The sequence below is a fragment of the Choloepus didactylus genome, chromosome 21 (assembly GCF_015220235.1).
Source record: "Choloepus didactylus isolate mChoDid1 chromosome 21, mChoDid1.pri, whole genome shotgun sequence".
Taxonomy (NCBI): domain Eukaryota; kingdom Metazoa; phylum Chordata; class Mammalia; order Pilosa; family Megalonychidae; genus Choloepus; species Choloepus didactylus.
Window position 1 is genome coordinate 24,993,553 of NC_051327.1, and position 22,992 is coordinate 25,016,544.

At 48.9% G+C, this 22,992-nt stretch overlaps 1 protein-coding gene across 1 annotated transcript in view; it reads left to right on the plus strand.

Annotated features, from left to right (window-relative positions):
- The first annotated feature begins 2,584 nt into the window (after nucleotides 1-2,584).
- Nucleotides 2,585-22,992, plus strand: part of GNA12 (G protein subunit alpha 12) — an 82,324-nt gene continuing 61,916 nt past the window's right edge. The window contains 2 exon segments of the mRNA XM_037813758.1: nucleotides 2,585-2,677; nucleotides 2,679-2,978. Of these exon segments, the coding sequence (XP_037669686.1) occupies nucleotides 2,585-2,677; nucleotides 2,679-2,978 (393 nt within the window).

Sequence of the window (22,992 nt, forward strand, 5' to 3'; positions counted from 1 at the left end):
TTTTGCTATTATTCTAAATCTGCATTCCAACCCCCAAAGTGCCTCCACGATGTGATGTGTCCACTGCGTAGAGGGCCCCTAAGCATTCACTTATCTCATACTCACCACAGCCCTGCTTCTTCCTGCTTTTACAGATAAGGGAACCCCATCTCAGAGAGGTCAAGTGACTTGCTCAAGGCCACACAGCTTCTAGGTGGTGGAGCTCGCACCCTTTCTCCCATCCCGCACCAGGTATGGAGAAGACATGGGTCAGGCCCACCCGGTTCCCCGTCCAGTTTCCACAATTTATTCACCGGGCTTCCCCTGACAGGTGACTTTAGCTTCCTGAGACTCCGAGTCTCCAACTGTAATCATGTCTGCTTGCCTCCCCGCCAGCAGTGTTGAGAAGACAAATGAGATAACATATGTGGATATACTCTGAAAATTATACCATGCAATACAAATGTAAGGGATAATTAAGAGATTAATTAGATGCAGTTGTTTATTTCAAGGACCTTAGCTCCTCAACAAACGTAAAGGATATGTCCAGAGACCTTGTCAAATCCCCACACTGACTACTACTAAGAGTACATAATTTCCCCCATCAAATGCAGTAACGTGTCAGTAAAACTTGTCATCTTTAATGATTGTATAAATCTTTAATGATTATATAAACATAGGCATTGAGCTATTTGCTAAAGATATAAAGTTATTTGTAAATGGTGTCAGGAGCTGTTGGTGAAACTGTTTTGTGAATCGCCTTTCTTGGTTTCTTTTAACTGAGTGTGGCACTAACTCTGGTCCACCGCTGATTGCCACATCCCCCCTTTTAATTTGTTCAAGATTCTTATTTTGTATCTCAGAAACATTGCTTTCTTGGGCCTCTCCACTGTCTCTCTGCTGCTGTCACAATACATGCCTTTGGCTTTCTCTTGGAGGCCATTTTCACAAAGAAACAAGACTTTTTTTCATAATATGTTGCCTCACGAGTGATACAAAGCCATGTCTCAGCAAATGGTGGGCATTCAAGTTCCTTGGGAAGTTTCGATCTCTGGGTTAAATCCTCAAATGCCAGGGTTCAGCGGCAGAAAGGAGGGATCCCTTCAGGCTCCACTTTGCCACGTGACTTGATCAGTCTGGCTCGTTAGTGTGTAAGCTTCTTGGTGCAAACGCTGCGTTTTCCCCTCCTCTCCAGAAGTCCCTTCCAGCCCCCAGTCCCTGGCATTTCTATTATTATGCAAAAATCACGTGTAGAACTGAATGGAATCACACATCCCTCTAGAAGCTAGTGATACAGTGAAAGAGAGCAGGGTTCTGGTCGACCCTTGTATGACTTTTGCTTCTGGGTCTCATTTTATCTTCCTGAACGTGGTGGGGAGGAGGGATTGGTGGCGATGGTCTCTAAGACCCTGGCTCCTAAATCTGGCGAAGCCCTGGAGAGCCCCTTCCTCCTAGGCCCTCCTGATTCAGTAGATTTGGGGCAGTCGAGAACACCGAACAGCACGAGCTAACAAGTATTGGTGAGCGAGGCCCTGTGCTAAGGGCCTTCCAAGTTCCTGTTCTCAGTTGACATCTCCACAACCGCGTGAAATGCTGGCAGTTACTACTTCCGTTTCTCAGACGAGGGATTGAAGCTGGGAGCAGCAAACAAGCTGCTTGAGGTCGTGCAACTCGGAGGTGGTTGAGGGGAGATGAGAAACGGGCACAGCAACTCCAGACCCCACTCTCTGGATCACTCGGCCGTGTAGGACGTCTGCGGGGAGCGTCTGGTGGTTGTGGCCCCCAGGCAGCTTATAGAAAAACCGCCTAAGACCCCCGCAGCCCTCAGAGTGTGCATTTGCCTGAGATGTATGCCCCACCCCCCTCCACAGTTTCCAGAAGGAAAATGGCTTCGGAACAGCTTTCTCGCTGAACCTCAGATGAGCAGCTGGAGCTCTTGGCGGCATTTCCCGACTTCGGGGCAATGCCCGAGTCCACTCCGCGAGCCTCCCGGGCTCCCCGGCCGCCCGGACCTGGGAACCGAGGGGGAAGCGTTCTGTACACCTGGCACTTGTAGTCACGCCCCCTTCGCCGAGCTCCCCAATCCCAAGTCCGTTCGCCATGATCGACGCGGGCCCCGCGCAATCACCGTTGGACGCGGTGGACGTCCGCTCCGCCTCCCCGACGACCCCGCCTCCCTTTCATTCTGAAAGAAAGAGCCTCGGCCGCGCTGTCCAATGAGAGGCGCCGGCCAGGGCCCGAGGCCGGGCCGCCCGCCCCCGCCCCCACACCGAGGGGACCGCCCCCTCGGCTCCGGCCCCGCCCCGGGGGCGGGAGAGATGCCGCCGGGGGTGAGATGGGCCAATCGGCGAGCTCAGCCGGCCGGATTGACGGCCGCCGGCCCAATCCTCGGGGCCGGGGCGCGGGCCCGCCCCGCCCCCGCCGCGCCTCGCGCGCCTCCGCTTGGGGGCCGGGCTGCGGCCCGTGGCGATAGCTGGACGCGGAGCGGGCGGCCGGCGCGGACTGGTGGCGCGGGCCTGGGACGCCGCGCGGGCTGGGGGGCGGCTGGCCGCGGGCCGCGCGCTGTCGGGGTGCGTGGCCGCCGGGGCCCGCGGCGCGGGCTCCCATGGCCGCGGGTGCCTGGGCGGGGGCGCGGCGGCGGCCTGAGGGCGCGGCGGCGCGGGGCCCATGTTCCGGGGTGGTGCGGACGCTCAGCCGCTTGCCTGCTGCCGGCCGAGGCGAGCGGGGCCCGCGAGCGCCGGGCCGGGGCCGGGGCCGGGGCGGGGGCGGCGGCGGCCCGGGACGCGGAGCGCGAGGCGCGGCGGCGCAGCCGGGACATCGACGCGCTGCTGGCCCGGGAGCGGCGCGCCGTGCGGCGCCTCGTCAAGATCCTGCTGCTGGGCGCGGGCGAGAGCGGCAAGTCCACCTTCCTGAAGCAGATGCGCATCATCCACGGCCGCGAGTTCGACCAGAAGGCGCTGCTCGAGTTCCGGGACACCATCTTCGACAACATCCTCAAGGTGACGGCCCCCACACCTGCCGCGCGCGGTTCGGGGCGGCCGGGGAGGGCAGGGACCCCGCTTCGGCCTGCGCCCCGGCCACCCCGGCTGCCCGGCGCCTTCCTCTGGCCCCGGGCCTGGGGGCGAGGGGATGTAGGGGGTCCCGGAGATGGGCCCAGGGCGCGCCGGGGCCCCCGCTGCCGGCCCTGCGGGGAGGGGGAGCTGGTACGTGGCCCGCTCGTCGGGTACGTTGAGAAAAGCGTGTCGGCCCGAGCGGAGGCCGTCCACGAGCGTGTCGGTGCAAACTGACGATACTCCAAAGTCGGGCGAACGGAGCCTTGAACGCCGAGCCGGCAGCCGTCGGTGCCCCCACCCCTGCTCTTTTTTTTTTTTTTTAATCATATCTTTCGTTGTGGAATACAACATGTTTACACAGACGTGACAACTTTCCAAGTGCAATTTAACAAGTAGTTGGAGAGCAAATGTCAAAGAATGGTATGGGTCACAGTTCCACAGTTTCAGTTATTTCCTTATTGTGAAATGTAAGGTAAGCAAAAAGGTGATAACTTTCAAAGTACTATGTAACAATTAGTTATATAGGAAAATTTCCAAAAACGTATGAGTTACAGCACCATAGTTTCAGTTATGTCCTTATTTTGAGGTATGACATATATACAAAAGTGATAACTTTCAAATTACAATTTAGCAAGCAGCTGTAGAGCAAATTTCAAAGGATACTAGGGGTTAGAGTTCCACCATTTCAGTTCTTTCCTTCTAGCTATTCTAATACCCTAGCAACTAAGGAAAAGAAAATTATATAGAGATTCAGTATTCATAATCCTTTGTAAAATTCCATTATGAAACATAGGACACACTCGTTGATGTTCTTGAAGAGGCCATTGCCTCTGGGTTTTGGGATGTAGCTGGCATGGGAGCTCTCTGGAAGAATTAAGTTTCTGAGGAACAAACTTAGTGAGTGAAACTTTTATAGTCTCAGATATGGATGCAGATATTCTTTAGGGTTTTCAGAACTCCTGTTGACTTAGACTTATCGTACTGTGGTTATTTGGCTTATCTAGCTGAAGCTTGCATAGGAGTAACCTCCAGGACAGCCTCTTGGCTCTATTTGAAATCAGGCACAAAAGTGGGGTGAACAGAACCGTGAACTCAACAGAGTCAGAAGCAACTGATGCTCCTACCCACCCCCATTCTTTCTTTTTTTTTTGTGGGGGGGGTGCTTTTAACCAGGGGAATTTATCAGCTTACAAGTTTACAATTCTAAGGCCATGAAAATGTGCAAATTTAGGTATCAACAGGATGATACCTTCTTTGAAGAAAGGCTGCTGACTTCCAGGACATCTCTGTCATATGGGAAGGCACATTGTGACAACTGCTGATCGTTCTCTCCTGAGTTTGTTTGCTTCCGGCTTCTGGTTTCTGTGGCTTCCTCCCTAAACTTCTCTGGGGCTTTTTCCATGAGCTTCTCTTAGTTTCATCTCTTAGTTTCCGTATGTGTTTTATCCTCTTGTAAAGGACTCCAGTAAAAGGATAGGATCCACCTTGAATGAGGTGGGTCACATCTCAAGTGAAATAACCGAGCCAAAAGCCCCCACTTACGATAAGGTCTGCACCCACAGGAATGGTTAAAAGAATATGGTCTTTTCTGCGGGTACATACAGCTTCAAAGCAGCACACTCCACCCTCTGGAGCGCCAAAAAATATGTTCTTTCCATATGCAAAATGCATTCATTCCATCACAGTATCACAAAAGCCTAAGTCATTTTAGTAACAATATTAAGTACAAAGTCTTATCAAAATCAGTTACAGGTGTGGTCTGTCCCAGGGAAAATTTTCTGTCTGGCTGTGGACCTGTGAAACTTAGAACAAGTTATTTGCTTCCAGTAAACAAAGGAGGGACAGTCATAGAGTGAACATTCCCATTGCCATAGGGAGAAGCTGGAAGGGAGGGGGTCTCGGGTCCCAAATAGTTCCTGAAACCGTGCAGGGCATAGTCCATTAGATTTCCAAGTCTGAGAGTCATCTGTAGAATGACGTTTTGTCCTTTGGGCTTGATAGAGCGGCAGACCCACCCTTTCCAGGGCTCAGGCAGCAGCCCTGCTCTCTGCAAACACTGAGGTGAGGGCTCCAACATCTCCAAGCACTGGGGGGCCAGCCATGCTCTCAGCTCCACTCCTCAAGCTTCGGGGTGGCATTCGGACCCCACCCCTGTTCTTTTGAAGCAAATCCCAGGCATCCTGTAATTTCATTAGAATGCATTTTGGCATGTATCTCTAAAAAAATAAGGACTCATTTTAAAAACATCACCAGTATACAGATATTGGACCCCAAAATATGTAGTAACTCCTTAATAGCATCAAATCCATCCCTCATTGTTCAGATCCCCTTGATGGTGGCATAATTGTTTTAAATTGTTGGACTCAGGAGACCAATAAAGTCCTTATATTGCAAGTTTTAATATACCTCTGAAGTGTTTAAGCTCCTGGTTCTCCTATCTCTTACTACCTTTTTTATTTTTTCCAATTTGTTTGTGGAAGGAACTTCTCCACTAGTCCTGTAGAGTTCACAGATTTTGGATTCTGAACCCTGTCTGCCATGAGCTTGTGCAATGGCCCCAGAGAAAGGAAATCTGGAGAGAAATGATGATGCTGGGGAGTACAGTCAAACACGTATCTAGACAGGGCCAGTGCCTTTTTAATTTTTATTTATTTATTTATTTGAGTTCCCCATCTTTGCCCTTTTCCTCACTCCCTCACCACTTTTTCCCAAGTCCGTTTTAGGAAAACCACATTTCGTGTTGTCTCAAAGCAGAGCTGAAGAGGAAGTCGTCATTTGATTTTACAGGGCCCGAGGGATTTCCAGTCGGGCACAGGGCTGTGGACACCCAGCAGGGACAGCTCTTTCACATCCCTGAGGAAGCTCTGTGCCTTGGGGGTGTAGGACCCCAGACTTCCAGGCCCGCCTGCATCCACGATTGCATCAAGAATCTTGCAGCAGGAGTCCCACTTTACATGCTTTTTATTAAAATATTCCATTTTAATAGAAGTAGCTCTTTTCAGATCATGAGTGAAAGAAAAGAATTTGAATGACAAAACACCCCTTTTGGAAAGGCTCTGTGTGAGGGGGGGCCCTGGCCCGATTCTTAATAAACTTAATAAATTTCCAAGGCTGGGGACTGACGGTGTGTTGAGAAATTCCCTTGTCTGCTGGGGTAGTGTGCACCTGGGTGACTTGCAGGCCTGTTCTGTAACTTCTCTGCCGAAGAGCGTGATTCGATTTTTGCCACTTTCCTAAGTCTCAGAACCAGACAGATACAAAAGTTGAGAGATTTAGCTGACTGTCTCAGTTTCTTTCAACTCAGGAGGCAGAGGAAATATTTAGAAACAGAATCGTAAATCTAAATCTGTGTATTAAGTGAGTTTTAGAAGACCCAGTCTGATGCACATAAACATTGACTTTTACTGACTTCCTTGTCAACAGAAACAGGATTTGTTAGCCACAACTCTGTTCCTTCCCAACTTTTTTTACCAGTTGTAGTGCTGTGTTAAACTCACTTTATCTGTTGTAACCATTTCAATGACTACTTAGAAATTCATCTCGCAACTGAAACCCCAAAGTCCTTCCCCCGTTTTCCCTTGGGAAGAGACTTTTTGGAATAAACTGCTTTGTAGCACAGCAGCTTTAGTCGCGAACATTTGGTGACAGGAGGCAGTGAGGGCAGCTGGGCAGGCAGCCTGCTCTCTGTCACTCTGGAGAGACCCCAGGGCTTGTGTAAGCTGAGAGCCTTTTCTCGTTGCAGCAGGTAAGGTCTGGGAGGACTGGAGCTGCTCGATTTGGGCGGAACGGGCGCTCCCTGAAGCTTTTGCTTCCAGGTCCAGGGCGCCTCCTTTGTGATCGCGGTGGGCTGCATTTGAACAAACAGTTTCTTTGAACTGCATTGCCTCACACCACCCTCTGCCATCGATTACCCGAAGCTACTTGTTGCTTTGACTTCCTGCTAATATTCTCAGGAAGACTTCCTACTTAGGTCTTTTTATTTTGATGATCTTTACATGATACTCTCTCACTTCCTAAACAGGCTGTCATTAAAATTTGGTATTTTAGAAATTGTGCAATGCTTCCGGTAAGAGTGTTTCTTGGTCTTTGTGTGGGAAGGCTTAATGCCAGCTCGGATTTATCTCCTGGTGGTTCTGCTCCCAGATCTGGGTGTGATGTGTTAAATTTCCAGAGCCATTTCTGATTATTAAATTTCACATCCAGTTAGCAGTGAATAAAACATTAGCTGTGTGAAGGTTCTTGGTTACATGGACTGGAAATTGTAATACTGTATGCATAACGGTGTTGGTATATCGCTTAACAGCACAAAACAATTCAACAAACATTTTTGACCATATACCCAAGGCATGGTGCTGTGTGCTGGGGGGCAGGGGGAGGGATATTTAAAGGTGAATGAACCCCGCACACCCTTCCTTTGGGGCACTCGGTCTTGGGGGGAGACGGCTGCACAGGGAACTGTGGTGCTGAGTGTGCACACGTGGCGTGTTAAACGCCATTGTAGAGGTAGGCTGTCCCGTGGGAGAACAGGGAAGCCAATTCTGGCTGTGGTGGCTGCACTTGTGATCTGAGTCGGCCTTTGGAAGCGCAGTAGGATTTCAGCAGGTGAAGATGAAGACACAAGTGAAACCATCTCAGTGCTGTACATTGTCTATCGGTTGTAGGAAATTCGCATGGGTGTTAAAGAAGAATCAGGGTCGTAGCTAGTCCAGAGGAGTGGTCAGAACCCAGTGGCCTGCTGGAGACCCAAGGTCATGTTCCCTCTAGAAAGCTCCGGGCGTTCTCCCTAGAGAACTCACATGTATGCTTGCCATTGCACAGGGGTCCCTGGACATCCTAAACCCCAAGAGTAGACCCACGAGTGGTCCATGGTCTGCAGATTAAGAAAGTTTGTTGTCGACTATCTGAGATTGTGTTGTTTTCAGAAACTTGAGTTTTCTAGACTGGTTAGCTGTGTCGTGTATTTTTTGCCAAGGTGAGTAGGACTTTGAAGAAGAGCCTCCCGCTGCCCAGCCTTCCTGAGCAGTTCCAGAGTCCCGCCTGCAGGAGCCTTTGTTTCTTGAGCTCGGAAGTGCTGCTTTGTGCTCTGTGCCGTGGTGGGTTGGCGTGAGAGCAGAAGCACAGATCTGCTTGGTCCCGGGCCCCAGCTTTCGAGTTTAGGTGCGCATCCTTTTCAGCACATGTCTTTCAGGTGAGCAAGATTTGCCCCTCCGTCCTCTTTCATGTGAGATCTGGAATCCAGCTGTGCTTGATGCTAGCGAGTGTTCTATTGACAGCTCATAGTTATTTTCTGTTATTATGTGGTTGAGAGTGAGGCCGTGGATAATATCTGTTTTAAATGGAACTGAGCATTTAAACGTAAGTCTTAGCTAGAGATGTAATTATAGGGTGAGCTTTGAACCAAGGAAGCCAGTGTTGGGTAATAGGCCTGGGCTCAACTCGTAATACCTGAAAGTCTGTGTTACCTTAAAGACAGGCTGGTTGATTTCATGTTGTAACTGTTAGAGTTTGTTTGTGTTTGAACGAAGGAAATGGAGTACTCTTTGCATCTCACCAAGGTGGGCCAAGACGCTGCTTGGTCTCCCTTGACTGCCATTTTAGAGTGAGCCGAGTCTGGATAGTGGTTGTTTCCAGGTGACAGGTGAGTCTTTCTGATGTGACTTGTGTGGGTTAAGGTCTGTCTCTCTCCCTCAGGATAAATCAGGTATAGCCGGATGCGTTTGGTTTTGCTGACTAGAAAGCGAAGTGTGCTTTCTGCGTCAGGATAGCTGTCAGAGAAGCTGAGCCTCCTGCCTTGGTTCAAGAGACTGAATCACTTTGGAACTTGGTGCTCTGGGAAAAGCACAGCATCCAGAGGAAGGGAAGGGGCAGGTTTTAATCTCGGGAGTGCTTCAGAGTAGAAAGAGCAGCACATGCCATTGTCCAGGATGCGGAGGTGAGGAAACGGCCCTGACCCCTGCGTCCTGAGAAGGCAGAGGCCAAGCAGGTAGTGGACATCTCTGAGCCGAGTCAGACCCCGGAGTGGTGGCCCCGACTCCGTCCAGGGGCCCTGCTGTGTCAGGCTGCGGCGGCAGTGACCAAGCTTGGTGAGTGTCCCATGGGGTCAGCCAGGGCCCCCAGCCTCAGTGCTGGCAGAGCCTGGCCAGCCCGGGTGATACTGCGACCCAAGAACCTGGGTCCTGGAAGGTGGTAATACCATGGGGTCCACCAGCAATCGTGCCTGGTGTGGGTGCCACTCAGCCCTTGGGTGCCAGGTTGGGACAGAAACCTGGAGGCTCCCTCCTCATCGTGGGAAATGCCGAGCTGGACAGTCCCCCGGGGGGCAGGGAAGCCATCAGGACCCTCCCGATTCGGGCTGAGATTCATCCAGCCAGCGTAGCAGCATCCTGGGGCCAACACCAGCACATCACACTGCTGGGGGGCTGGAGCAGGGTGGGAGATGCTCGGGGCGGTGGAGGGGAGCCCCGTGCGGTGCAGACTGCATGACTTTTCAAGATAAAATTTGGTTCATCTTTGTGCAGAAAACAGTGTCCCAAGCCAAAGACTTGACGTTTACTGAAGAAAAGAAAGGGAGTAATTATTTAAAGTCTCATCCTACTTCTGGCTTCCATTACAGGTAAAAGGGAAGTTTGTTTTTAGAATTTTTATACTACCTACTAGCAGACTGTAAATTGAGGGTATGCTCTCTGAGGATTGTTAGTCTGTATTTACTCTGATACTCAGCTCTGTGACTGCAGTTTTTTGCACACGCATGAAGATGACCAATAAATGTTTATATTTTCACGGGCACTAAAGTGTTTTCTCAAGAAAACAGAGTTCCATAATTTTAGTTTTAGAATGGAGACAGGAAAGGTTTTTCCCTTGGGCTATGATGACTTGATTAAGCAGATAAGGACTGAGAACTGTTTACAGTGTGGAGTGGGTGTGGAGAAGGTTAGCTGGTCAGAAAACTGGTCATCCGCCTTCTCATCACAACCTGCTTGATCAGCTGTAAAGTAATGAGAACGTGTTTTGTTTTTTTTGTTTTTTTTTAATTCAGTTTTATTGAAATATATTCACATACCATACAATCATCCATGGTGTACAATCAACTGTTCACAGTATGATCATATAGTTATGCATTCATCACCACAATCTATTTCTGAACATTTTCCTTACATCAGAAAGAATCAGAATAAGAATAAAAAATAAAAGTGAAAAAAGAACACGCAGACCATCCCCCCATCCCACCCTATTTGTCATTTAGTTTTTATCCCCATTTTTCTACTCATCCATCCATACACTAGATAAAGGGAGTGTGATCCACAAGATTTTCACAATCACACTACTCCTTTTAACCTACATATTATATAATTGTCTTCAGGAGTCCAGACTGCTGGGTTGGAGTTTGGTAGTTTCAGGTATTTATTTCCAGCTATTCCAATACATTAAAACCTAAGAGGTGTTATCTATATAGTGCATAAGAATGTCCACCAGAGTGACCTCTCGACTCCATTTGAAATCTCTCAGCCACTGAAACTATTTCGATTGAGACCATGTTTTAAAACAAATGTCCTAGGTCTACGAGAACTTGCTAGATAGAGCAGGTGTTCCATTAAAAGTAATCATCTTGGGAAGCCAAGGCAACAAATAGTTTGTGTTTGTTTATGCACTGGGCATTGCAAAGGCTGCAGAGATGGAGGCGTCTCTGCCCAGAAGGAAGAAGGCCTCGTCCTTGTGTCGGGCGCTCCTGTTTTTGGTTTTAAAGCACCTTATCTGTTACATCCCAGCAGCCCTGTGAGGTTAGGTTGGGGGGTTTACTCTTAAGGGAGGGACTTTTATTTCTTGAGCCTCCCGTTTCCGGAGGATGTCAGCTGTGATAATCCTTTTGTCCTCCTTGTACCACCACCCCCTTCCTCAGTCGCCGGCGCGTGTCCCCCGGTTCTGTCCTGGAGCCGCCCTGCACACGGGGAGCAGGACTTCTGTGTCTTCCTGCCGCAGGCTGTGGGGGCAGAGCTGCCTGCATTTGTTCGCTGCACCAGTGAGCAAACCTAATTGGCTGCAAATCTAAAACCTTACTTTCTCATCTGGCTTTTATTATAAGAAAGCTAGTATTTTGATCCCCCATCACTCTGACTCCTGCTTTGATTTCCAAATTGATTCTTGACTTGAGAGGGGAAAACGAAAAATGGAGACTGGCCTAGTATGAGTTCGCCTTGGGTCACCGGATGGGCTAGAACTCCTTGTTGGCATCCAAAATCCATGTTGGTCTTTTTCTGTAATGAGTGGAAATAGCAAACTCATCAAGATTTTAGGAATAAAGGTAGTTGTCCCTCAAGGAAGCCATTGCTTTCTGGTTTCTGATGCAAAGCGGAACTGACCAAGAATGCTAACGGTGCCTACATGTTCACATGAACTATTAGAGTTTGACGGAACCTCGAAGTTGCTGGGTTTCTAGCTTCCCACAGAGGCTCTTGCGGGTGGCCTTTTGGCTTTGCTGGAGCAGCAGTTTTGCTGGGACCTCGCTGTGACTGCCCCTCACTTTGCTGCAAATGCTTCCTTGGCATTGAGTTGTTAGAGGCTCCTCTGAAACCGTCTGGCCCATTGGACTGTGTGTTCTCCTGTGAGGAACACAATGTTTGAACTCCTGCATGAGAGCTGTCGACCTTGGGACTGCAGACACACAGTGACGTGACAGAAGCATTCCTCATCCCATGGTAGGCCTGCCGCCAGCCCCATGCAGTGCCTCTGGGCAGGTAGGACAGGCCCCGTGGGAGCAGGTGCGCCCTGCGGACACCTGGTGTGGCAAGTGGCCCTTCCTCGGAGCCCCTGCTGGTCTTGGTGGTGGCCTGAGCCTTGCAGCCAAGTGGACGAGAAGGTCCCGGCGCTGTGGGGAGCTGCAGAAGAGAGTCCCAGCAGGGAACACCGGAGCAGCTGGAGCAGAGGGCCGGGGCTGGGAAGGCAGGAGGGGATCCGGCTCTTAAGGAAAGAGTGGACGCCCTGTACTGGAGGGCACAGGTGAGTGGAAATGGTGGAGAGGGGGAAGGGACAGCCGGCTCAGGCCTGGCAGGGCCTTCCGGGCCACGGTGATTCTGGCGGCAGTGGGAAGTGATTAAAGAGTTGCCAGCAAGGCAGGGCCCTGATTTACTTTCTAAAAAGATCAATCTGGGGCAATATGTTTGAATGAAGCAGGATCATAGACTCTTCTCCCATTACCTAATGGAATATTTTATTTCTATGAAATACAAATAAAAATTCACCAGAAGTAAACATTCAAGGAAAGGGAACGTTATTACACGTGGTGGTTGAATTGTATGAAATTCTGATATCTGACTGTTTTTGACCAACAAAAGCAGCAGTTTCACATTTTCCACCTTGGTTGTTCGGAAACAGTGTGGCCAAGGACAGAAGGAGACAATTCTGGACAGCTAGTGCCTCTGCTGACCTCAGCCCCACACGGGGAAGTGGTGGGGAAGAGAGAAGGTAAGCCACGGCCTTCTGGAGCTTTCCACCAGGACCCTCTAAAGTGGAGAGAAACAGACCAAGGGGTCCAGAATGTGGCCTGGGGAAGAGTCAGGGCGCAAGCACTCCAAAACAGACAGCCTCTGCACGGGCAGGGCATTTGCCAGCTCCCAGAGCCCTGTGCTGAACCAGACCACAGGAGATTGGGGTGTGGGCTTGAGGATAGGGTGTTCATTGGGTCTTCAGAAGAAAACTCACTCAGCCCCGGCCACATTTTCAGCTTTCTTCGCCTCCGTTGCCTCTGACAGGCTGAAAGCAGCATCCGTCTGTCAGACTCGAGCTGTGCGAGATGGACTGGTTCAAAATAAGGTGGAAACAGTATCCAGGAAAACTGGCTTCAGGTACTTCTGAGAAAGATAGGTTGGTAGAGAGCAAAGCATGAGAACGCTGAAAAGAAATGGTGTGGCAACTTAAGTACTGTATCAGGAAGGAAGATAAATAAATAAAAAATAGCCTGCAAGAGAGATGAAAAACCCAATCTGGGGAGAGGAGAAACTATGAAATACAAGCCTCAGAGTACTTTATATTATATAGGAATAATAAGCAGAGATGGTGTATAAAACAAGATTATATAAACAAGGGAAATTGCTGAGTTAATGGAATAAATCTAAAACCCAGACAACACCAGTGTGGATCTGAATGAGTCAGAAACAAGAAGGAACTGAGCAGAATCCACTCAATAGTCAACGAGTAATAACGTGGAGGGAAAGTGTCTAAATCAGAGTCACCTTTGATTCCCCTGTAGTTACAGAGTTGGGAACTCAGGGGAGAACTGGTGCTTTAGGCGTTTGCATATAAAACACATACCTAACATTCAGGACTCCCAAGGAGTCCTGTTTTCTTCTCTCTCCCTGCAGAAGGCTGTGCAGGTGACTTGCAGCGCTGAGGCCACTCTGTTCCCTCGTCTCTCTGCTGTAAACTCTGTGAGGGCCCGGGGCTGCAAACGGGCTGGTGTTTTTAGCCATCTTTGCTCATCTCTTAGCTGCCCACTGTACTTCATTGTGACGAAAGGGCCATTTGGATGTGGGTGTGTGTGCAGGTGTGGTGGCTTGGAGCTCTGTACCCCAGAAAAACATGTTCTGAATCTTACTCCGTCCCTGTGGTGTGGGTGTGAACCCTTGTAAGTGGGACCTTCTGGTGGAGTGACTTCCTGAGCTGTGGCCCAGTGGACTGGGGACGGATGTGACTCCTGTTACAGGAGGCCTCACAGGGAGGGCCGTGGAGAGAGAAGCCACGGAGCAGCCAGAAGGAGGAAGTCGGCAGAACCTGGAGGAGAAAGGAGAAGACGCCGCCGTGTGCATCGCTGTGTGACGGAGAAGCCCGGGACCGGGGCCGGCCGGCTGCCGGCCCAGAGTGCCAGTCTCAGGAAGAAGGCAAGCCTTGCTGATGCCACATGTTGGACTTTCCCCAGCCTCAAAACCATGAGCCAGCAGACCCCGTTGTTCAAGCCAGCCCATTGCATGGTATTTGTTTTAGCAGCCGGGAAATTAAACAAGAGGGAAATTTGTCGCCATATTTCCTTCCCTGGTGTTTAGCAGGGCCCCCTGCCCCAAGGGGAGAAGGTACCCACAGTTTGGTCAGCAGCTCTTTGGACTTTCACCCAGTTGCTCCTTGGTTCCACGTGACAATATCTGCTTCTGCCACGTGCACCCCCCCACCCACCCAGAATTGTCTTGTTCTGTTGTGGCTTCTCAGTAACTGTGTGGAGAGGCAGGGCAGGGGTTCTTTCTCAGATGGGCGACCGAAGGGGTCGATACTGCTCTGCCCGTTGAAAAAAATTGGTGCTGGGGCACCTGGTGAGAGTGGACTAGGCTCACCTTTTTACAGAGGTAGGGGATTTGCTGAAGTGGGGTAACATTTCCAGCTGCAGTTTATAGTGTCTTGTTCCATGAGGGCAGTAGCAGATCTGCAGGCTCTAGCACAGGGTAAAATTGTTACCAGTGAGCATGACCACAACTGGATCTCGTGTGGAAACAGTGCAAAACTTGGTGAAAAAACACACACATTCCGGAATAGTTCACGGACTGTAATCCCAATTTTTGGTAAAAACATATGCAACTATACCTAGAAAAATATTGGAAGAGCAATAAAATATTAGCGGGATTTGTTTCTTTGGGCTTGTTATTTTTTAAAATACATTTTCTACAGTAAACATTATTTTAGAGACTGCCTTGGTAATAGTGATTTTATAGTATGCATCTTTAGGAATATAAGTTAACTATTCAGTAGTGATTATTTGAAGCATTTTTTTCTGCGTTAATTCCTCCGCAGATACAGAGAGGTTTTTATTTTGAATTGTAGGTGTTTTAATTTGTGGCTTGAATCTTGCTTTAGAATTTTTGTGATCTTGAATATTTCCAGAATGCACAAATATTTGGCAAGGAGACCACAGCTTTTATTATGATTATTATGATTATGATTATGATTATTATTATTGGAAACATCTTATTTCTTAGTTCCTGGTCGCTTTATGGAAAGGACCCAGTTGCTCTCTTTCCTATTACGTGGTACAAATTAAAACTCTCAGACAAAGCACGATAACCTTTTCTAGTCTATCATAAATTTAAAAAAAAATTCTTAAAAATAATGTCTTGGGGGTAGGAAGAATGTTTTAAATGTGGGTGTTTCTGAGGTAGACTAAATCTTGACTTAAACCTCCTAAAAATCTTTTAGCAATATTTAGTTAATTAACTGTATATTATAATATATGTGTATTCCCCTTTGCCATGGTTTTATAATTAATACTTTTATATAAACGAAGTGATCCAAGAGAAAATCGATACCTGATAATAGAGATCGTAATAGCTACACATTAGGCTGTTGATAGGTATGTTGGGAACCAAGAAAAAGTTATTCCCTGCACAGATTTTCTTGCTTCAGTCTAGAGCAAATCTGGAGATACTAATCACTTGAAAGAAAAAAGAAGTAAGGTGTACCTACTGGAAAGGACAAAATTAACATTATGAATAGAAAATCTATCAGCCAAAAAGTTGTTGGAATTAAAAAGAGTTCTAGGAGGTGGCTGGGTACAAAATAAAAGTGTATTGGGCCTGTGTGTGTGCATGCACATGCGTGTGTGTTTTCCCGTAATAAAAAAAAAAATATCCCATTCACGACAGCAATGAAAAGGATAATATACCTAGGAATAAGCCAGAAGTCATGAGACCTAGCTGATGAAAGCCATAAAACTTTACTGAAGGACATTAAAAGACTAGGAAAAATGGGCTGTGTGTGTATGGGTGGGTGGGATTTCTTGATATTGTAGAGATGCCAGTCTTCCACAAAATAGTTTGAGTTGAACACGATGCCAGTCAAATCCCAATTACTTTTTTTTCTTTTTGAGCCTGACATGATTCTAAGGTTCATGTGAAGAATAAATGTGTGATAATAGTTAATAAAATTCTGAAAAAGAGCAGTGTTTGGAGCCCTTACCATGAGAAACAGGGACGTGCAATAAAGCTTCGGTCATCAACGCGGGGTGGACCACTCAGGGCTGGAGGGTGGGTCAGTGAGCCGGGACGGGGGCCGGGCAGCCCAGGCACATCTGCACGGTCGAATATCGTCGGGCCCTTCCCTAAGAGGGGGGAGGGACTGGTGACTGAGTGCGGAGCTGCAACAGTGGCTGTTGGTTTGGGAAAAAATAGACCCTTTCTAATGCAATAATAAATTCCGTGTGGATTTAAAGATAAAAAATACTAAAGCATGGATCATAAAAATAATAGAAGAGAGTGTAGACGAGTAGCCTTCCCCAGCTCAATGTGAGGAAGGCCTTTTAAAGTATGACACGAAAGATGAAAGTGATAAAGGGGAGGCGGGGGCTGGATCTTTTTGACTCCGTAACAATTTTGGAAATTCTGCTTGGCAGGAGAGCATGAAGTTGAACTGTTAAGAGGCAACCGAGAGATAGAATTTAGTGCCACAAGGTTGCTGTCCTTGATCTCCTCCCCTTCATCTGTCTCCTACTGACGTCTCAGCTGACAGACGCAGCCACCTCCGTGTCGCCACTGCCCTTCTGTCCCACTGGCATCCCAAACTTGACTCTCAGAACCGCACTCTCAAGTCCTGCTCCGCCGTTCCCGTGCGTGGCACCACCGGCACTGGGTGTTCCATCTGAACACTCGGCCTTCTTTGGTTGCTCTCTCACTGCCCCGTCTGACCCACTGAGTAAGTCTCTACGAGCCCGAGTCCTCCTCTTGCCTCTGGCTCTAGCCGTGATGTCCTCTGCCTGCGTGTGCGTGGCTCCGGAGGGGGCCCCAAAATCGTGACAGCAGGGTTTGCATTTCTGTGGAACAGCAAAAACTCTACATACCCCCGTAAAGTTGTTTTGATACCTTTTTATCTGCACTCTGCTTTTTTTTTTATTGAGGTAAAATTCACATAGCACGCGATCCACCCTTTCAAAGCGCACAGTTTAGTGGCATTTAGTGCGTTCACGATGTTGGACGACCACCGGAAAGAAAGCCTTGTTCCTCCCAGCCCCTGGAAGCCCTAATCTGCTTTCTGTCTCCACAAACTTGCCTACTTGGAAATTTCATGTATGTGGAATCCCAATATTTGTCCTTTTGTGCCTAGCTGCTTCATTTAGCACAGTATTTTTAAGGTTCATCCACATAGCATGTGTCAGAACTTCATTCCTTTTTATGGCTCAATAATATTCCATTATGTCTCGCTATACCTGTTTTGTTTATTCATCAGTGATGGACACTGCTTTTTTAAACAGCTTTGTTGAGATATAATTTACATAACAAAGTTTACTGCTTAAAGTGTATAAATCAGTGGTTTTTAATATATTTAAAGAATTGTGCAGTTACTGTCATAATCCAGTTTTAAAACTTTCATCATCCCCAAGGAAACCTTGTGCCCACCAAGCAGTCACTACGTGCCCCCAGGCCCCAGCGCTCTGTCGTGGTAGGTGTGCTTGTCCTGAGACACTGGGTGTGAATGGGGTCGTGTGATGTGTGGTCTTCCGTGCCTGGCTTCTTCCACTTAGCATGTTTTCAAGGGTCAGCCGTGTTGTAGCGTGTATTGGTTCTCCATTTCTTTATTGCCAAATAATATTCCACTGTATGGACGCACCACATTTTGTTTATCCATTTATCTGTTGATGGACATTTGGGTTGTTTCCCCTCCGTGGCTGTCACGAACAGGCTGCCGTGAGCACTCATGTGTGGACTCGTTTTGTGTGCACTTGTATTTTCCTTTTTCCTGAGTAGATACCTAGGAGTGGAATTGCTGAGCTGTGTGGTAACTCTGTTTAACCTTCTGAGGAACCACCAAACTCTTCCAAGATGGCTGCCCCATTTTCCCTTCCCCTCGGCAGTGCGTGAGGCCCCAGTTTCTCCACGCCTCATCAGCATTTGTTATCGTCTTTTTCATTACAGCATATTCCTGAAGACTACAGATACTAAGCATCTTTTCATGGGCTTGCTTTGCTCTGCTTTTGATCAAAGCTCTTTTTTGATTTCTTGACTTTTACTACTTATGTAATCACACCTACATGAGGATTCATCATATTTTTATAAGGATCATATATATATATATGCGCTAACGATGATTTTTGGCATCCAGATACCAAAGAATTGGAACTATCCAGTGACATTGAAGAGTTTTTTTTTTTCTTAAGAGAATGTTGGAAATGTAAACTTGGAGTGAACATACTTCGAAGATTTGTTCTTTACAGCTGTCTTAATTGCTTTGGCGTGCATTTTCACACTAGCCGTTTTCTGGTTTCTCCGCTTCCAAACTCTTCAGCCCGCCCATGTATACACACCTAAGTGCCAGCACAATCTTTTGCAGACATTTTTCCTAGGACTGTCTTCCTGCCCTTCCTCTCCCAGCAGGTCAAATCGTTTCTCAGCCGGAGAAGCCACAGTTGCCGCGTGGCCTCCCTGAAATCAGGCGCTTCTCTCGGAGCCTTATGTCCTGCTTTACACTTGCTTCAGGGCTTGGCTTCTTGACGTAACTAAGAAATGGAAACCCCCATTTTGAGGAAAGGAAAGGTCCCCTCGTCCGCTGCTGGCGAGGGTTCACGCCTGATACCTTCTGTTTGCCCCTCTAGCCTCTCCCACCATCCTTTCTCCTCTGCCCTGGGAGGCTGCCCCGATGCAGGGTCCGTGCCTTCTGGCAGGAGTCCTGGCAGGAGATCACAGGGAGGGAGGAGAGTGAGGTGAGGGTGCTGGTTCCCCCAGGTTTCCTCCCTGCACTACTGGTGCTTCCCCCTCATCTTTGTAATTAACCTTCATTTGATTGTGCAACGCGTTTCCTGTTGGGAGGCTCAGGGTGTGAACTGGTTGCCCCTTTGATGATTGAAGAGGGTCACCGAGACCTGTGTCCTACCCAGGGCTAGGGGCAACCTCTGAAAAGGTGTTCGTGCTCAGGTGCAGGCCTCGTGGCCCCCGTGGGCCCGAGAGGGAGGGCCTGCCTGCCTGCCCTGGCCTGTGCCTGGCCAGTTCCTTTAGCACATCAGCCCCTGGGAGCCTCGTTACAGTGCAGGCCTGGGCCAGGGCCTGAGACTCTGCATTTCCAACAGCTCTCAGGTGAGGTCAGGGCCCGAGACTGCGTTTCCAGCAGCTCTCAGGGGAGGCCAGGGCCGAAGACTCTGTGGTCCTTCATAGAGCTTACCTTCTAGCCTGGGAAACAGACCATAAATGTAACGAAGAGGTAAGTTACATAGAATGTTAGAAGGCCGGCAGTGTGGAACACACAGAGCAGGGTGAGGGGTGGGCCATTTGAGCAGACCTGAATGGGGAGGAGCAGAGGCCCCCGGGGCTGCGGCTCGGCTCGGAGCTGGGCCTGAGGGGCCCCAGGAGCCCACTGTGGCTGGCGGGGAAGTCGGAGGAGACCTCCAGGACAAGGTCAGGGGCGGGAGTGTGGCCGTTACAAGGCCCTGGGCTTTGTGAGTGACCTGGGGCTCCGTCTCAGGGCTCTCCACGCAGGGGTGACGTGATTTGACTTGGCTGCTCAAAGGGTTCAGGGGAGCCCCTGGCCACGGGCACCCCAGGAAGGCAGGGTGGAAGCAGGGCGACCAGTTAGAGGCTGTGGAGTAGAGACGGTGAGAAGTGGTCAGATTCTGAGAGGTTTTGAAGGAAGCGATGTTGAAAATAATGTTTTTTTGAGATATGGAAAGACGGTTGTGATATATTTAACTGAAAAGGGAGTGGACTATTTTTTAAGGGGCAGATTTTGAGTGTCAAAAAATGAATTGGAGGAGGGGGTACAGATGACAATGACATTCACTAAAATGTAATGACTATTTACTTCTAAATAGTTATATTCAAGGAGATTTAATTTTATTTTTGCTTATCTTTATTTTTTAGGATGTACATATATTACTTTTGTAGAAAGTAAAAACTTAAACTCAACTTGCTTCTTTCTTTCTCTAGTTTTACTGCACATTCCTTACTCCCTCATAATTCCCTTCACTTGCGTTGCAATTTATAAGTATTAACCTACAGCTTGAGTTTATTATGTCTACAACGTGCTTTTTAATTTTTTTTAGTTACTTCTGTTTTTCTAGCCAACTAGAACGCAAGATCCTTTGAAGCTCAGGATTGTTTTTTCATTTTCTCCCTACTCCAGTTTGTAACAGATTCTTCCCAAGTGTTTCTTGAATGAATTGTTCTAATTATTTTGAGTAATGACTGTCCTCTTCCAGAACAGTTCTGTTTCTCTGAATCCGCAGCAGTTTATGATTAGCATGATTGTCTAGTTCCTTTAGTTTCTCATTTCTTCTCTGTCCTAGTTCCTTCTCCAAGTACCCTTCCTTCTCGTCCCATCGGAAGGTTCTTCGTTTGAGTTAGTAGTCAGTTTGGAACAAGCATTTGCCTCACTGCTGTCAGTCTTCACTTAGGTGAGTAGCACGTCTACGTGAGCAGAGCCCTCCTCCGTGGTTACAAAAAACAGGCTCGTGCGGGGCTGCCAGTGTCCGTCCGAGGAAGGGAGGAGGCCCCCGGCGCGGGTCAGCGCTGGGCTCCATGGCCTGCTTTGCCCACCAGCAAGTGTAGGAAAGCCCCCGTGCAGAGCCTGCTGGATGCAAATAGCTACTAAGAATTCAACTTCCTTTTTCCAAGGCCATAGTAGTAGTTGGTAACTGGTGCTCCCGGAAGACTTACTGTCATCTCTGAAACTAGAATGAATTCCAGGAAATGGGGGTCCAAGAACGGGCCTGAGGAACTCTGCCGGGCTGTTCCAGGAGCAGGAGCGGCTCTTAACAGAGGGGGTCTTAGCAGCCCAGCTTGGGGGCTGGAGGGTTGAGAACGTTAATGTTGTGTGACTACTTTGTAAGTCACTGTCTGATCTTTACTAGGGTTTGAGCCAGGGGCCCTCTTAGGACACATCTTAGATTTGAGAGGTCAGAGTGCGCCAGTCTCAGGCCCACAGAACTCAAGAGTTACCACTGTTGGTGACTGGGCAGTGTATGGGCACCAGTTCAGACAGGCGGGTTGTCCGAGGTCCTTTACAGTCCCAGATGTCTTGGGAAGTGAAACAAACCAAAACACCTACGAAGGAAAGACTGGCTTGCAGTAGGAGCTTCAGAATTTGCAGATATAGGTAAAAAGTTATAAAAGCAGAGACTGGGAAAGCTGAGTAAATTACTCCAGTGCTTTACAGTTAGATTTGCCAGGAGATTTCAGCGTGACCGTGAACCCTGGGTTTGTGTGAGCTGCATTTTCACAGAGCTGGGGCAGTGGGCCCTGGGCTCTCCCGGCTTCTCGGGGCCCATCGCAGGAGACCCTCACATGTTTGCCGGGTACAAGAACTCTTCTGCAAGAGGAACAACGTCCGAAGGAGCTCCAACCGGAGTTCAGTGTTGATGATCTTGTAAACAAAAGACTTTTCTTGCGTTGGTGACAGGAAGGCCAGGGTTCTACTGAGCCAAGAATACAGCCTGACCTTAGGTCCCCTGGCAGCCAGCGCCTTGCTGATAAATGTTGCTGCCATGGGAAGAAAAATAGCTGACCTGGCATTGTGTATAGCGCTGTCGTTAAGGTAGAAGGGAAGGGGGGCAGAGGACCCAGAAAACAGAATAAGGGGAGGGATTTCCATTGTCCGTTGGGAAAAATGTTTTGCTTGGGGCCACCCAGTGAGTTGGTGGGGAGTGGTGAGCCTTGTTTCCTTATATAGAGTCATTCATATAATTTGGGGTTTCCTGAGAAGGCGACAAAAGCAATTCCCTGTTCATTATTCTACGTAACTGAAAACACTTGGGCATAATTCCTTTCTTCCGTCTGCTGGAGTGAACAGCCATTTTCCCACGCGGCCTCTGTCCTTCGGGAAGGACTGCTAGTTGGCCAGTCAGTTCACGTGATCTTCCTGGGGGGGTCGGCGCCAAGTCTGGGGCTCCAGGCCTGGCCACGCGGAGCAAGTGGCTCCCACTGTTCAGAGGAGACGGAGGCGCCTCTGAAGGGGGGCTGGAGCTGTTAGCCGTGGCATTTCTCGGCCCGTCTTTGTAGAGCATCTGTGATCTAAGAATCGTCACAAAAATTCTTAAGCCTTAAATAAGCAGGACATTAATCAGAAGATAACTGGTGGAGTTAACATCTTTCCCTCTGCTAAAACGTTGGTAGACCACGAGTGGTCCCATGGGTTTCATCTGTGTCGACTGACTTGTGCCTACAGTCTCTTCTTTACAAGGCCATAAGGAGGGCCGCAGGGGTCGGTTAGCCAGGGGGTCGAAACTGATCCGCGGGAGCAGGTCTGGGAGACAAGCCGCCAGCAGGTTTCGTTTCATTTTCATACTTGGCTTCACATCACTGGGGAACTTTTTTCCAACTTAAAAAACAAAAAGCAAAAAACCAGCTTTACTGAGATTCTCACACTGTATAATTTGCTTATTTAAAGTCCATAATTCATTGGTTTTTAATGTTCCCAGAGTTATACAACCACCACCACCACAATCAGTTTTTGAACACTTTCATCAGTTTCGTCACCCCCAAAAGGAACCCTGCACTCGTTGGCAGCCACCCCCATCAGCCGGTCCCTTGCTCGTGATCTCTTCTGGAGGATCTGGGCAAGAATTTGCGTCCACACTCATGCAGGTGGTTGGCAGCGTCCAGTCCCTTGGGGGCATAGGAGTGAGGTCCCCATTTCCTGCTGGGTGTCAGTCAGAGGCCACCCTTGGCCCCTCAAGGCCTCTTGGGTTATGCACGTGACCCCTTCTCAGAACCAGCATCGGCGCCTGGAACCTTCTCACCCGTGGACCCTGACACACACATGCGCACACACACACCGCCTGACTCTCCACCTTCCTCGTCTGCTTTCAGGGGCTTGTGAGATTACACCAGGCCCACCCGACAGCCCTGAATAGACCCCTGCTTTAAGGTCAGCTGATTAGTGACCATATTTACAGCCACAAAATCCCTTCACAGCATTACCTAGGTGAGAGTTTGACTGAGTTGGCGGGGACAGCTTTAGAACTCAGCCAACAGCAACAGCTAATGGCCCACCCGACAGCATTTATTGG